The 15,734-nt window shown below is 41.2% G+C and overlaps 1 protein-coding gene across 2 annotated transcripts; it reads right to left on the bottom strand.

Moving 5' to 3' along the window:
* On the bottom strand, positions 1-15,734 carry LOC119476888 (uncharacterized protein KIAA0895-like). Of its 2 annotated transcripts, XR_005204123.1 has the most exons (8): positions 15,489-15,734; positions 11,615-12,367; positions 11,376-11,519; positions 9,099-9,231; positions 6,414-6,719; positions 5,416-5,513; positions 2,386-3,668; positions 1-653 (listed from the first exon to the last, which is right to left on the bottom strand). XR_005204123.1 is itself a non-coding variant. In XM_037750508.1 (7 exons), exons 2-7 carry the CDS (start codon positions 12,323-12,325, stop codon positions 3,507-3,509), a joined length of 1,554 nt encoding a protein of 517 aa, XP_037606436.1. In that variant the 5' UTR covers positions 12,326-12,367; positions 15,489-15,734; the 3' UTR covers positions 2,140-3,506. The 2 variants fall into 2 exon arrangements, 1 of the variants encoding a protein (XP_037606436.1); XM_037750508.1 differs by lacking the exon at positions 1-653 and having other exon boundaries at positions 2,140-3,668.

Genomic DNA, 15,734 nt, shown 5'->3' with positions numbered 1-15,734 from the left:
TTACGTGTGTGTACGTTTTAATAAATAAACTGGAACTTCAAGTTGATTTCCAGAACATAAAACACTTGTGCAACATCCGTGCGTTACAAACAGGTGCATTCGTTTAGGCGAATCCAGGCCGAAAGGTTTGGTGAAGTCAGCAGACGACCACCTGCTCAAATTTAAAAACGTACATCTGCTTACCAAATGGCTGAAATTGTAAACACAGCAGAATTAATTTCATATTAATCTTCAAATCCAACGTATTTAAAATGCATCACAGAATTCACATTTTGGTCAAGTGTTGTTTCTTTGTTAAGTTTAAAAACTGGAACTACTGATGATGTTCAGCCCAACATCCTGGTTTTAGTTCTGCTCACAGACGGCTTGGCCCAAAATGAACGCCCCGACTGACATCCCAAGTTTTAAGTGTCAAACACAGTAAAAAGCAGCCTACAGACACACGGCTAGCTACAGCAGATGAGCTGTTCACCCATCGAAGGCACGCCCACAACACCCCGCTTCCCACTCAGCCAGCGACCACTGGCTGCTTCTCAAGAAGACCAACAGTCAATTAAAAATGCCACTTTGTCTACGTTTAAAGGAACAGTTCTACATTTTTGGGAACATTTGCTTTGTTGCACAGAGTTAGATGAGAAGACTGATACCACTCTCTAAATATCTATGAAGCTGCAGCCGCTTAGCTGAGCTTAGTTTAAAGACTGGAAATGGAACAGCTAGCTCTAAAATGCTAAAATAAAAATGCTTTACGTTAGCTTTACGTTCTCGCACAAGGCAACGAGAACATGTTGCTAATAGTTTAGCTTCTGTTAACCGCGACTGCTGCTATGGTTAGCGAAAGGCTAAACTTTTAGCATAATTTTCTCTATCTGTCTAATAATTTAGCCTATTAGCAACATTATCTTTCCATTTCTCTAATAGTTTAGCCTGTTAACAACATTTTTTCTGCATCTTTCTAATAGTTTAGCCCGTTAACAACATGTTCTCTCCATCTCTCTAATGGTTTAGCCCGTTAACATTTTCTCTGCATCTCTCTAATAGTTTAGCCTGTTAGCATAATTTTTTCTGCATCTCTCTAATAGTTTAGCCTGTTAGCATAATTGTTTCTGCATCTCTCTAATAGTTTAGCCCGTTAACATTTTCTCTGCATCTCTCTAATAGTTTAGCCTGTTAACAACATTTTCTCTTCGTCTCTCTAATAGTTTAGCCCGTTAACATTTTCTCTGCATCTCTCTAATAGTTTAGCCTGTTAACAAAATTTTTTCTGCATCTCTCTAATAGTTTAGCCTGTTAACAACATTTTTTCTGCATCTTTCTAATAGTTTAGCCCATTAACAACATGTTCTCTCCATCTCTCTAATAGTTTAGCCCGTTAACATTTTTTATGCATCTCTCTAATAGTTTAGCCTGTTAACAACATCTTCTCTCCGTCTCTCTAATAGTTTAGCCTGTTAACAACATCTTCTCTCCGTCTCTCTAATAGTTTAGCCTGTTAACAACATTTTCTCTTCGTCTCTCTAATAGTTTAGCCTGTTAACAACATCTTCTCTCCGTCTCTCTAATAGTTTAGCCTGTTAACAACATTTTCTCTTCGTCTCTCTAATAGTTTAGCCTGTTAGCATCATTTTTTCTGCATCTTTCTAATAGTTTAGCCCATTAACAACATGTTCTCTCCATCTCTCTAATAGTTTAGCCCGTTAACATTTTCTCTGCATCTCTCTAATAGTTTAGCCTGTTAACAACATCTTCTCTCCATCTCGCTAATAGTTTAGCCTGTTAACATCATTGTCTCTCCATCTCTCTAATAGTTTAGCCTGTTAACAACATTTTTTCTGCATCTCTCTAATAGTTTAGCCTGTTAACAACATCTTCTCTCCGTCTCTCTAATAGTTTAGCCTGTTAACAACATTTTCTCTCCATCTCTCTAATAGTTTAGCCTGTTAACAACATTTTCTCTACGTCTCTCTAATAGTTTAGCCTGTTAACAACATTTTCTCTTCGTCTCTCTAATAGTTTAGCCTGTTAACAACATCTTCTCTCCGTCTCTCTAATAGTTTAGCCTTTTAACAACATTTTCTCTCCATCTCTCTAATAGTTTAGCCTGTTAACATTTTCTCTTCGTCTCTCTAATAGTTTAGCCTGTTAACAACATTTTCTCTTCGTCTCTCTAATAGTTTAGCCTGTTAACAACATCTTCTCTCCGTCTCTCTAATAGTTTAGCCTGTTAACAACATCTTCTCTCCGTCTCTCTAAAAGTTTAGCCTGTTAACAACATCTTCTCTCCATCTCTTTAATAGTTAAGCCTGTTAACATTTTCTCTCCATCTCTTTAATAGTTTAGTCTATTATCATCATTTTCTCTCCATCAGTTTAGCCTATTAACAACAGTTTCTCTTCGTCTCTCTAATAGTTTAGCCTGTTAACAACATTTTCTCTCCATCTCTCTAATAGTTTAGCCTGTTAGCATCATTTTCTCTCTGTCCCTATAATTGTTTAGCCTGTTAGCATCATTTTAGTCGGAATGATTTTATAGATATATTGAATAACAAATTCTGACAAGTTACAACATAATTACGACTAGTCAAAATGCCTTTGTTGATATCTATAATGTTATAGATATTAGAAAGTCAAGCGTAGCTAATTGCTAAGCTACAGCTACATATTGAACAGATAGACATGAGGATGTCAATCTTCTCATCTAGCAAGAATAATGTCCTTTAACGTAGAAAGTTTGTCTTCTGCAGAAGGGGGGAGCTCGGGGACGGGGTCACATCACAGTAGCATATTGATATGAAAAGACCACCAAGGACACGGTTAAGACAGTACCAACGCAGCTGATTATCTTCTTAATAACACTGATATTTAAAAAGAAAAAACACCCCGGGGAATGTTTGAATGCTTGACCGAGTCCACTGGCACTTGATATCTTAAAGATTCACGGTCTCAGCTACAACTTCCCCGGGGTTTTTGAAATGACGTGTCCTTGGTGTCCTTTTTTTAAAATGCAAACAATCTAAGGCATAAAAACAACGTCGTCTAAAATAAAAAAGATATAAAGCTAATACCAGAGACATTCAGTTTGTTCTCTCAAAGTAAAAAAAAACTTAAATAATTGCATAAATAAAGCATGTTTAAATCTGTATGCCACACGTTAGCAGTGTCTTGTACAGATGCAGTGATTATGTATGAGTCTACATAGATAATGTTGGTTACATCGTAGAGTTGCATTATTGAGGTAACTTCATAGTAGGAGTAAAGGCGAGGAGGGGACATGCATTGGACAAAACGTGATAATGTAGATAGAGGTGTTAGTTTGTACGTCCCTTTTTGCTCGTATCATTCAAGTTTTAAAAAAAGAAATCGCTCAAATAAAGCATCGATAATACTGGATGGTTTTAAGTGATATTAAACGCACCACATGTTACAGTCTGTGTACCTCCACTTCTTCTTCTTGAGTTTAGGTGGTGCAGGGAGGGACGGAACGGGACGGGACGGGAGACGGGGGGGTTAGGGCAGCAGGTGTTGCAGCGATGAATCATCAAGGTCGTTGACGGCGACGATGTGATCCAGGTGTTGCAGGTAACGCTCCTGGTCTCGCATGAAGTGCGGGATTCTGGTCCGTGGGAGGACCGCCAGATGTCGCAGCCTCTCCACGTCTTCGAAAGACACCTGAAGAGGTGAAAAAGAAAGTTCATCAGTGGAGAGGAAACACCAGACAGAAGTTTACCTTCTACCTGTGCAGAGGTGGAATGTAAATACTAGGGCTGTCAAAGTTAACACAATGATAACACGTTAACGCAAATTTGTTTTAACGCCACTAATTTCTTTAACGCAACTTGGCTCAGTTTTAAAGCTAGCTGGTATCATATGAAACAAGAAAACCTAAAGAATCCATCGGTACCAACCATGTCATACTAGCTCGTCAGGAAGGAGGTTAAATAACACTCCAAACTTACGCAAAATTTTGGCGAGGAAAAATTGTCATGGCCATTTTCAAAGGGGTCCCTTGACCTCTGACCCTCCAGATGTGTGAATGTAAATGGGCTCTATGGGTACCCACGAGTCTCCCCTTTACAGACATGCCCACTTTATGATAATCACATGCAGTTTGGGGCAAGTCATAGTCAAGTCAGCACACTGACAGCTGTTGTTGCCTGTTGGGCTGCAGTTTGCCATGTTATGATTTGAGCATATTGTTTAATGCTAAATGCAGTACCTGTGAGGGTTTCTGGACAATATCTGTCATTGTTTTGTGTTGATAATTGATTTCCAATAATAAATATATACATACATTTGCATAAAGCAGCATATTTGTCCACTCCCATGTTGATAAGAGTATTAAATACTTGACAAATCTCCCTTTAAGGTACATTTTGAAGAGATATAAAATGTGTGATCAATATGCGATTAATCGCGATAAAATATTTTAAGCGATTGACAGCCTTTCTTTAAAACACAAATTGCTATACATCTTATTTTAGACTAAAAATCTTACACAGCACATGGATTTTAAACATCTATCAAATTAGGCAAAATGCCCACAGAAGGTTCATCAGAGCATCACTGGATTTTAATAATTTTTGCATTTTAAAATAAAATAATTATGTTGCTAATTTTGTGAGTATTTGTGGGACTTTAAAACCTTTCTAAATATGCTGTATTATAGTAAAAATAATGAGTCTGTATCATCTTATTCAAGACATCTTAGATATTTAAATCACAGTTTAATCATCTCAGCTGTTTTTGACATTAATCAAAAGGTAAGAAAATAGATTTGTTTTCTCTCCTATGATTGAAATAAATCAAAAATATTAACATACATTTAAATATTTCCCTCCTAAATTGTTTTATTAAAAAACGTCTACATCTCTGAGTTTTCAGAGTCGACAGATCAGGAGGTTTTCGTGCCGTCAGAACCAGAATCAGGTTTTTCTTTCTTTACCTAAAGCGTCCTGCAGAGGGCAGACGCTGTACATGACCTCACTGAGCTCAGGCTCCTGGATCTACTTCCTTTTTTATCTGCATTTCGTTCATAATACTAAATATATACTAATAAAGCATTAAAGAAACGGGTTGTAGAAATGTTTCATCATCTTATTTTGTTATATTTCTCTATACATCTATCAATATCTTATATGTTTGATTATTCCCAGAAATTCTTGTTGCATGATTTTATCTTGTTATATATAATGTTTTGGATTTTATTTACTTTTATTATTGTTTTTACTGTAAAGCACTTTTTAACTTTGTCTTAAATAAAGTTATTATTTTCATTATTATTTCATGTAACCTGTGAAACAACTCTGGGTTTTAAAGGTGGTATAGAAATAAAGTTTACTTCCTTACCTGCTTACAGTATTTTTGCTTTTTTTATTGGTAATAAACATTGTTATTATTTGAAGGTATTGACACTGACCTTGCCCAAAGAAGTCAACATCTTGAAGTCGATATTCCTTCGGTGTCGGAGGATTCGGAGGATCCCGTCCAGATAAACCTGATCTTTACTGAAGCAACCTGAGAAACACACCACATGCAGGAAGTTATTCAGGACTGGAAAAAAACATACTGCCAATTTATTTTTGGGTAAAAAAAAGAAAATGTATCAATTTAATCTATAGTTTAATTTATTTTAGGGCTGTCATTCAATTAAAATATTTAATCGTGATTAATCGCACATTTTTTATCTGTTCAAAATGTACCTTAAAAGGAGATTTCCCAACATGGGAGTGGGCAAATATGCTGCTTTATGCATATTATGTGTATATTTATTATTGGAAATCAATTAACAACACAAAACAATGACAGATATTGTCCAGAAACCCTCACCCACAGGCATGTCTGTAAAGGGGAGACTCGTGGGTACCCATAGAACCCATATTCATTCCCATATCTGGAGGTCAGAGGTCAAGGGACCCCTTTGAAAATAGCCATGACAGTTTTGGATTCATTAGGTTCTCTAGTTTCATATGATACCAGCATCTTCTCTCTAGTTAGTTAATTAGTGGCGTTAAAATTAATTTACGTTAATGCGTTATTATCACGTTAACTTTGACAGCCCTAATTTATTTATATTCATATTCTCCTAAAAAGACGCTTGAATTGAACACAAAACAAAGATAAAACATTGTATTTATTCATCATAAAGTGTGATCACTGAAAACTGAATTTGATTTTAAATAAGGTTAGTGTATTAATAACATTAATAATACCATCATTTAAACACCATTTCTAATTTGTATTTATCAGATGAGCATTGATTTGGAAAGACGGATACGAATTTCATAATAATGTATCATAAAAGTCCATTTTATGTCAGAAAAGTTGTATTATATTGGAACAGGGCTGTTACAGGTGTACCTAATAAAATGGCCACTGAGTATGTAGGGATTCATGTATATTTCCGTGTGTGTTCACCTGGCTGCGAGGTGTCCGTCTGGCCCCTCTTGGCTCTCAGGCAGTACTCCCAGCGGACGTCGGGGTCCTGGACGAAGCGAGCGATGTGGCTGAAGAGCCGGCTGAAGCTCATGCTGGTGGCGTGGTACACCGTGTAGTACAGCAGGGCCGCGCGCCACAGGTAGGGCTGTTTCCGTAGCAACACGCTGTGCAGGCTGGCCAGGCCCTCCTCCGTGGGATTGGCCGGTTTGAGGCCGTACTGCTTCCTGCCCTCGGTGGTGGACCACGGCTGCAGGTTGTTGTTCACCCCTCGCAGGTAATGTGTACCTGAGGAGACAATTAATAACAACTAGAGTCATTTTATTTATTCATTTTCCTTCTGTTTTATCTGATCATTATTATATATCTATGTTCATTCTTTTTTTTATTACACTACTGTTTTTTTGTCGGTTTGCTTTGTGAGTCAGACAGTAGATTCTATCGCTACGCATCCTGTAAACAGCTGTGTTTAAAAATGAAAAATAATTGTGTCTTTCTTTCACGTGCTTCCAAAACTAATGCATGTGACGCGCTAGCTAGATCAAGATCTTCATGTCACGAGGCGGTGAGGCTCATTGGGAAATTACCACTTTTGTCTACAGGGGTCGGCAAAATCAACACAAAATGAAAGTTCCTTGTAGTTGTCTTAGAGGCCGTCCACATGCCGCGTCTTTTGCACCCTCAATGTTGTCACTGTAGACGCGCAGCAGGCGTTCCCAAGCAATATTTTTTCTCAGGGCGCGACAGCTGTGCTCGGAGATAAATATAGTTCAACTTTTGGAACGCTGCAGCGCACACCACATGTCACGTCAACCAATCACAGCCGGCAGATATCTTTTCTTTCTTCTGTAAATAATATCAGCCCACGGTAAATATGGAGGAGAAGTTAATCATTTTAGTGCAGGACTACCAGAGCTTTACCATCTGTCCCACAGACTATTTTACTGGCCTCACCCTTTCTGACCGAGAACGTCACAACATCCGGTTGAAAGGTGAGCCAACTCCACACTGAGAAATCGAGCAGTAAAGCTGCTGTGAGGGATTTAAGACGCTGGAAATCCATTTATCTTTGTTTTGATTCTGTTAAGTTTAGTCAGTGAAAATAATATTAATTTTGGTTGCTTAGTAACGGCAGCCGCGACAGTAGCGCAACCTCTGAAGTACATTAGATAAAAAGGAAGAAAGCGCCAAGGCTGGCGTTTTCCACGCCTTTTTTTAGATGCAGCATGTGACCGGCCCATTAAAGGTGCAGTGTGTAGGATTTTGTGACATCTAGAGGTGTGGTTTCAGATTGCAACCAACTGAGTACCCCTCCGCTCACTCCTCCCTTTCCAAGACTGCGGTAACGTGAGCCGCCAAGTGCTAAACCGTGGTAACGCCGTTCACCTCGCTCAGAGGCCATCCATACCATAATAATACTACTTTAGGAGCAACAGGAAGTCAGACGGCGGCTGGCGGTACCACGGTTTAGAACTCTGCGGCTCACGTTATCGCAGTCAAAGAGGAGTGTTTGGTTTGTCCGCTCTGGGCTACTGTAGAAACATGGAGGACTCCGTGAAGACTATGTAGATATGAACGGCTCATTCTAAGCTAACGGAAACACAACGATTCTTAGTTTCAGGTGATTATACGCTGATGAAAACATAGTTATTAATATTATATTGCATTTCTGCTAATAGATCCCCTGAAATGCTGCACACTGGTCCTTTAACATATTTCATTTAAGGTGATCAGATATGAAGATACTGAGGTTGAGTTTGTTGTTGTATTGTTTTGTCGTTAAGATTGTAAGTCTTTGTTTTTGTTGATGTGGTAAGTGCATATATATATATATATATATATGCACTATATATATATTGAGAAATCAAAATAAAATCGTATGTATAAAAAAGAAAAAGATTTCTTTAGTCTTTAGTCGACTAAGATTTCTTTAAGCTTTGTTTATACTCGGTTCATTGTTGACTCTGTGACTGTGATTGTCCCTGTGGTCATGTGACTGTCTCTGTTCCCTGTGGTCATGTGACTGTGATTGTCCCTGTGGTCATGTGACTGTCCCTGTGGTCATGTGACTGTGATTGTCCCTGTGGTCTTGTGACTGTCCCTGTGGTCATGTGACTGTCCCTGTGGTCATGTGACTGTGATTGTCCCTGTGGTCATGTGACTGTCCCTGGTCCCTGTGGTCTTGTGACTGTCCCTGTGGTCATGTGACTGCCCTGTGGTCATGTGACTGTCCCTGTGGTCTCTCAATGAACAGCTGTAGAGATGTCTGTACAGGCCAACCTGCTCGGACAGTCTTCCCTCGAAAGCATCCATGTTGAAATGAAAAGCACAGCGCACGCAGTCGGCGCAGAAATGTAATTTAAAATGTAAAGATTTACGTCATTATTAAACAACATTTATCAAGTTTTAGGTCAGATGTGTCGGTCGTACTCCATATTTCTGTCTTCACTCTAAACAGCTCAGATATTAGAACACTAACGTTAGTTTGTCAGTTGGTTCATTAGCTACACAACGAGGTGAACATGTTTAGCAATAGTAACTCATTTCTATGTAAGAACGAGTTTGTGAGGCACAACCAGTTTTAAACTTTAGCTTGATAAGCTGATAACCTAAATGATTCAGATCTGATAAAACGCTCCTGGAATCAGCGTGTGAGCTGCAGCGTACCGATCTCATGTCGCAGCATCCCCTCCAGCCAGTGCTGTCGAGCTCCGGCCAGGTTGATGGTCAGAGTGGGACGGCAGCTCTCCACCACCATCACCGCCTGAGACAGCAGCTCGTCAGACAGACGCACCACCACCTGGAGACACAGACGCACCATCATCATCACCATGACCATCATCTCCTTCATCCTCTTGTGTGCTGGTTGACGTTTTGCCAAGTCATACTTTGTTCAGTCAGTGTTTTTAGTCTACTGTGAAACATGTTCTTTGCTTGGCTGTGTTTGTGTGCACAAACTGTACTGCGGGAAGGTTAGTATGTGACCTCTGCAGACGCCTGTGCCTGCGGCGGCGGGGCGGGGCGGGGCAGGAGGAAGGTAAACAGTGAACAAAATCAACTACCTCTCAAAGTTAATTTGAAAGTCAAGTGCTGTTTGAAGTAGGCTCGTGCTGAATTACTACGTTCATATTGATGATTGAAGAGCCAACTGCCAATTTTAAAACAAATGTATTTACTTACTAGTAGCGGTGTTCCTAATGACTAATTTCTCTGATGTTTAAACGGAGGTTTCAACTGTCAACTAGTCTAAAAGTAAGAAAACACTCAGAATTGAGCACAATTTAATCTACAAAGTTAAACAACCGAAAAAATATTAAGTATAAGAGCCATTTGAAATTGTTAATCACAATTTTCAATAACCAAAACATGTTTTAAATGCTGCTGAAATCAATATGTCCCCAGTGTCCACTCCGGTTGCCCGGTTAGTAATGCGCCTCACGACCTGGTGCTGTTTGATGAAACGCCAGCAGGGACTGTGATCTAATGGTACGTGTCCACAGGCTCCGTCATTTCCACGCTTCCCATTCTTGTCTATGTAAGCAGCCGTGCATCAATGCATTCTGGTAGTGTGGCCGCTCCTCATTTGCATAAAGTTGAGGTCTATGCTACTTTACGTAAATCATGGGCGTCCGGCACGATTCACCGCCTCTAGAAACTCCTGAGAAACTTTTAAACAAGTTCAGATCAGAGCGGAGAGGAGCAGAGAGGAGCAGCGGCTCTCCACAGGAACAGCTGAGACAGCATGTCCATATATCATTTAAATGTGTACATTAATAAAATAATAATAAGTTTAACCGACTAGTATTTCGGTTGCAGACACTCTTTGTTGTTTTGAAGTCTGCATCAGACATTTTGACATGTCACAACAGGACAATCACAGGTGTAAATAATAAAATGACTTCATTGAGCTGTTTCAGTTTCAGGGTCCTGGTATGCCGGCTCACTGGACACTAGAACGGAGCCATCGCTAATGTCAATAGTAACACCTGCGCTTTTCCTGCAACGACACGTCATATTGTCTGCTGTGGTTTTACAGTCGCTTCATATGGAGGACGGAACCTACCAAAATAAAAAATAAATCAATAAATCAATAAATGACTCGATAAATAAATAAATATGTCATTAAATGTAGCAAAATAATATAAAAAATAAATATAGCCGTTAATTATTTGATAAAATATGACATAAATTGATATTTCTGTTTTAATTTGCTTTTTTATTTATTTATCTTTGTATTTATTCCCTTATTAACTATTTAATTTATTTTCTCCTTTTATTTATTTATGTAGTTATTTTCTATTTATCTATTTATTTTTGCATTTATTTTACTTTTTTTTATTATTTTATATTTATTTTTAAATGTATGTATTTATTTATGTATTTATGTATTTATTTATTTATTTCTGCACAATTTTCCATTTGCATTTCACCCCTTATTTATTTCCCCAAAGTTATTTATTTCTGTATTCTTTTCTTTATACATTTCATAAATAAATAAGGGTGAAATGCAAAGGGGAAGTTGTGCAAAAATAAATAAATAAATAAATAAATGCATGAATACATAAATAAACACATACATTTAAAAGTAAATATAAATGCAAAAATAAATAAGTAAAAAATAAATGCAAAAATAAATAAATACAAATAAATAAATACATTTAAAAATAAATACATAAATAAATAAAAGAACAAATTAAACAGAAGAATAAATAAATAAGGGAATTAATACAAAGATAAATAAAGAAGCAAATTAAAACAGAAATATCAATTTATGTCACATTTTATCAATTAATTAATGGCTACATTTATTTCTAATATTATATTTGCAACATTTAATGACATATATTTATTTATTGATTGATTATTTTTTTTTATCTTAACAGGTTCCAGCTGGTTCCTAGCTTCACAGGTGTGTTGCCTCCGTATGTGCTGCGTGTCACTCACCTCTCCAACGCAGCCTTCTTTCTGCAGATATTTGCGTACAGCAGCCCAGACTTGACTTTTAGGGAGGACGCTGCCGCCCGTCACCTCCTCAAAGTTCTCATAGGAGCTAAACTTCCTCAGGACGCACTCCATGATTCCAACCGCCTGCAGTTAGACAGAAAACTCATCATCATCATCATCATCATCATCATCATCATCGTGTGAACTCACAGGTGATTGGTAGATGTTTGGTAGCGTACCTGTTCGAGGAAGAGGCCCGAGCCCTCTCGGTACTTCTCCAACACGCTCCTCGGCTCCGGCTGTGCGTACTCAAACTGAGGCTCGTACTTGTAGTCGGACTGGAAGAAGGTCTGCTTCTCCTGCTCCAGGTTCAGAGGCCTGAGGGCGACCAGCAGACAGGGCCTGGAGCCTGTCGGCAGCGACCTGTCGCCCACCCCCTTAGCTATGTGTGGCAGGGAGGTGGCAGGACGCAGTTGCCCTTTGGTGGCCCGGAACCCCAGGGGGTAATTGACGGAGCAGGTGCTCTCGCTGCGGCGCATCCAGCCGCCTGCTCCCAGGCTTGGGCTGGTCAGGCTGCGAGTCGGGGGCGAGGGGGCGGCCGAACCGCTGCGCCAAGGAGGCTGCACGATCCGCCTGTCCGCCATCTGCTCCTGAGACCCTCGCAGGCGCTGGGGCGTTATCTCCAGGCTGAGAGGGCGGCGGAGCGGCGGCCTAGGCGTGCCCAAGCCTTTTGATGACGATGATGATGATGGCCTCCTCTGCGCTACCTGGCTGCTGTTTGTCTGGGCCGGAAGTCCATTGAGGGACACCTTCTCCTTCTTGGCAACATTACACCTTTTGGCCGGTGATCTGGACGTCGCTCGGACATCCGGCTCCAACAGGTCCCTGCTGCTCCCAACGCTTTCACCCTTAACCTGATCCATGAAGACTCCACCCGAGTCCAACACCATCACCACGGCCGCTACGCCTCGACCTTCCCTCCAGCCCCACCGCTGTGGACAGGACAGACAGACTCATGTATAAACTGCTGCTTATTGTTGTTGGTGGCGTGTTTGTGTGAAAGAGGAGTGTTTGGTTTGTCCGTTCTGGGCTACTGTAGAAACATGGCGGTGCAACATGGCGGACTCCGTGAAGAGGACCCTCTCCCAAGGCCTATGGAAAGGAGACTGGGTCACGGGTGGACACGGGTCTTGGGGTACGGGGTATAACACATGTTTCGGTGAGTGCAGGCCAGATTTGACTGTGCATGTGTTATACCCCCAAAGACATGACGTGTTGATGACGTGTGACCCGGCCTCCTTTCCATAGGCCTTACCCGCTCCCTATGGAGATATGAAGGGCTCATTCTAAGCTAACGGAAACACACAATCCAGCGCTGTCCGCTGTTGGGCAAATGTTCTGGAGCATGGTGGAATTAGCACGGTAGCTAGCTAACTAGCCAGTCGCTAAATGAGTAAAATTTAACAACTGAACATTCAGCGTCATCCACACACTCTGGTCACAGCGTAGGATTCATCCACACGCTCTGGTCACAGCGTAGGATTCATCCTCACGCTCTGGTCACAGCGTAGGATTCATCCTCACGCTCTGGTCACAGCGTAGGATTCATCCTCACGCTCTGGTCACAGCGTAGGATTCATCCTCACGCTCTGGTCACAGCGTGGGATTCATCCTCACACTCTGGTCACAGCGTAGGATTCATTCACACACTCTGTCACAGCGTAGGATTCATTCACACACTCTGTCACAGCGTAGGAAAGCACAGTGCTATCGCCAGATGACTGACAACTTTGTTCACCTCGTTTTCTGTGTTGCATGACAGCATGGAGGAATTAGCGAGCTAAGTAGCCGGCCGTCCGACCAGCCAACGGCTGTAAAGATAAATTGAGGGCGTATAAATCTCTGGATGTCTATAGTTAACTATCCTTCAGTAAAGTCAGTCAGAAAGAGAGTCGTACAATATCGTTGAAGTTTTTCAGAGATGGAGAGAAAGGGTTGCTAATAGTTTATCCTGCTGTCACATTTCTGTTTCACAGCGGGCGAAAACTAGGATCAACATCGGCCGGTCCTTCGAATTATAAAGGGAGGTTTATTCGGTTTTTGATTCTTACAGAGTTCCTTTAATGTTGATCATTTTGCTCTCAAAGTGCACCAGATTGATGCATTTAACTTTAAAATGTAGCTAACAAAAGGGTAGCGTGAATACTCCTGTGTCTTTTTCATATTGCAATATATATATATATATATAGCAGAAAAAAAATTGTTTTGTCCAACATCGTGCCGCCCTAATTCATACATTAGCAGGTATTTAGCACAGCATGGAAGTGAAAACAGTGCTCTTTTTATTATTATTTATGTTGTCGCTAAATTTGATAAATAATCGTGATTATCATTTTGGCCATAATTGTGCAGCCCTACAATATTTACCTCTGAGATGTACCGGAGGAGAAGTATTAAGTTACATAAGATGGTGAAGTAAATTACAAGTACCTCATCTAGTACTTGAGTTCATATTGTACTTAGTTACTTTCCACCAGTGGTTCTACTTCTACTTCCTGTTGCTGGTGGCTGTGACAGAGGAGGATCATGTTGGTGAAGTCAGTCACTGCTGCTGCTTTAATTAGATTACAGCAGAGAGAATGAATGGCAGCAGGTCAGTGACACGTCAGGAGACTCAGATTAACAGACAGGAACAGACAGGAACATGTCAGTAGACGGTCAGTCAATGTTTATGGAGGAGACTCATATTAAAGGGACTGTTTGTAACTTCTTACACGTATAAATCAATCCGGGTCGGTGTCCCATGCGCGCTCGCGTGTGTCTACGCTGTTCAGACAAGACTCCAACACAAACTACACGGAAGCAACAAAACCTCTTGGTTGTATCTAGTGAAGCCCGTCTGTTAAACAGTGTTGGCCGCGGTCGGAGGACGCGGGGGAGACCGTAGCTTTGGTCTCCAGGACCGGAGTCTCTGCTGTACTCTGCTCCTCTGCCTGCCTTCACTCACACACCACGCTCCTTCTCACTCTCTCTCTCTCCACCTCTCACGTGCATGCTGCTCACTCCACACTGCAGAAGAGTTAGTTTAGCTCTGAGAATATCTAGTGAATGTACAGTGGACGTTTGTGCAGAAATAACTGCTGCAGCTCCTCCAGACCAACAGAGGTTTCCCGTGTCTTGTGAAGTGACGGGGCTCCGCAGAGAGAAACGTTATCGTCTCCGACCAAAACTCCGGTGTCTCCCCTGTTCCCTCCGGCTGCAGTCGGGAGGCTGAAGCAGGAAAGGCCGACACTAGGATCAGCATTGATTCATGGAGAGACCTTGGTCTGGTCAGCTAACATTACTGCCAAGCAGCTGAAATATAGAGTGATATTGTGCTTTTAGCTGACGTGTGTCTCCTCACTGTGTTGAGCGATGCTCGTTCATGTCTATGTAGAGCGAGTACAAGCGCGAGCAACAGGACGCTGACTTTCGTTGACTTAACGGCCACAGGTGTCGCTGTTTCTGAAAGTTACAAACAGTCCCTTTAATGTACTTAGTTACTTTCTGCTTCTGCTTCTTGTTGCTGGTGGCTGTGACAGAGGAGGATCATGTTGGTGAAGTCAGTCACTGCTGCTGCTTTAATTAGATTACAGCAGAGAGAATGAATGGCAGCAGGTCAGTGACACGTCAGGAGACTCAGATTAACAGACAGGAACAGACAGGAACATGTCAGTAGACGGTCAGTCAATGTTTATGTCAGGAGACTCAGATTAACAGACAGGAACAGACAGGAACGTGTCAGTAGACGGTCAGTCAATGTTTATGTCAGGAGACTCAGATTAACAGACAGGAACAGACAGGAACGTGTCAGTAGACAGTCAGTCAGTGTTTATGTCAGTAGACTCAGATTAACAGACAGTAGACAGTAACAGACAGGAACATGAGGTCTGTAGTGGAGCTCCAGAGGAACAAAGGTCTCATTAAGTGATCAGCCTTCATCATTACCTACTGAGAGAACATGTAAGAAAGAACAATGACTCAACAGTTTGATGTTTAACTAAATAACTAAACAACGGAAACACTGATTCATCCCTTTAACTCACTAACTACAAACTACAGACACAAACTCACCGAGCAGCAGAGTCCCGGGGCTTCTTAAAGACTTCAGTTCATTCGCTCAAACTCTCCGTGACCGGGACCGGGGACCGGAGGAAGCGGAGTGTCCTCCCCGCTGGATGATGCTGCTGAGCGGATAACGGTTCGGTGTAACGGGCCCTGAGGCTGGAGGCTCCGGCCGGCCAGGAAGCGGCGGTTGTGTTGGAAGATATGACGCGTTACGTCGGGAACGCCACGCATTACGTTACCCTTTGCGTCATT

The sequence above is a fragment of the Sebastes umbrosus genome, chromosome 2 (genome assembly GCF_015220745.1).
Source record: "Sebastes umbrosus isolate fSebUmb1 chromosome 2, fSebUmb1.pri, whole genome shotgun sequence".
In the NCBI taxonomy this organism is placed as follows: domain Eukaryota; kingdom Metazoa; phylum Chordata; class Actinopteri; order Perciformes; family Sebastidae; genus Sebastes; species Sebastes umbrosus.
Note: the sequence above shows the minus strand (reverse complement) of the source record. Positions and strands in the feature narration are given on the sequence as shown.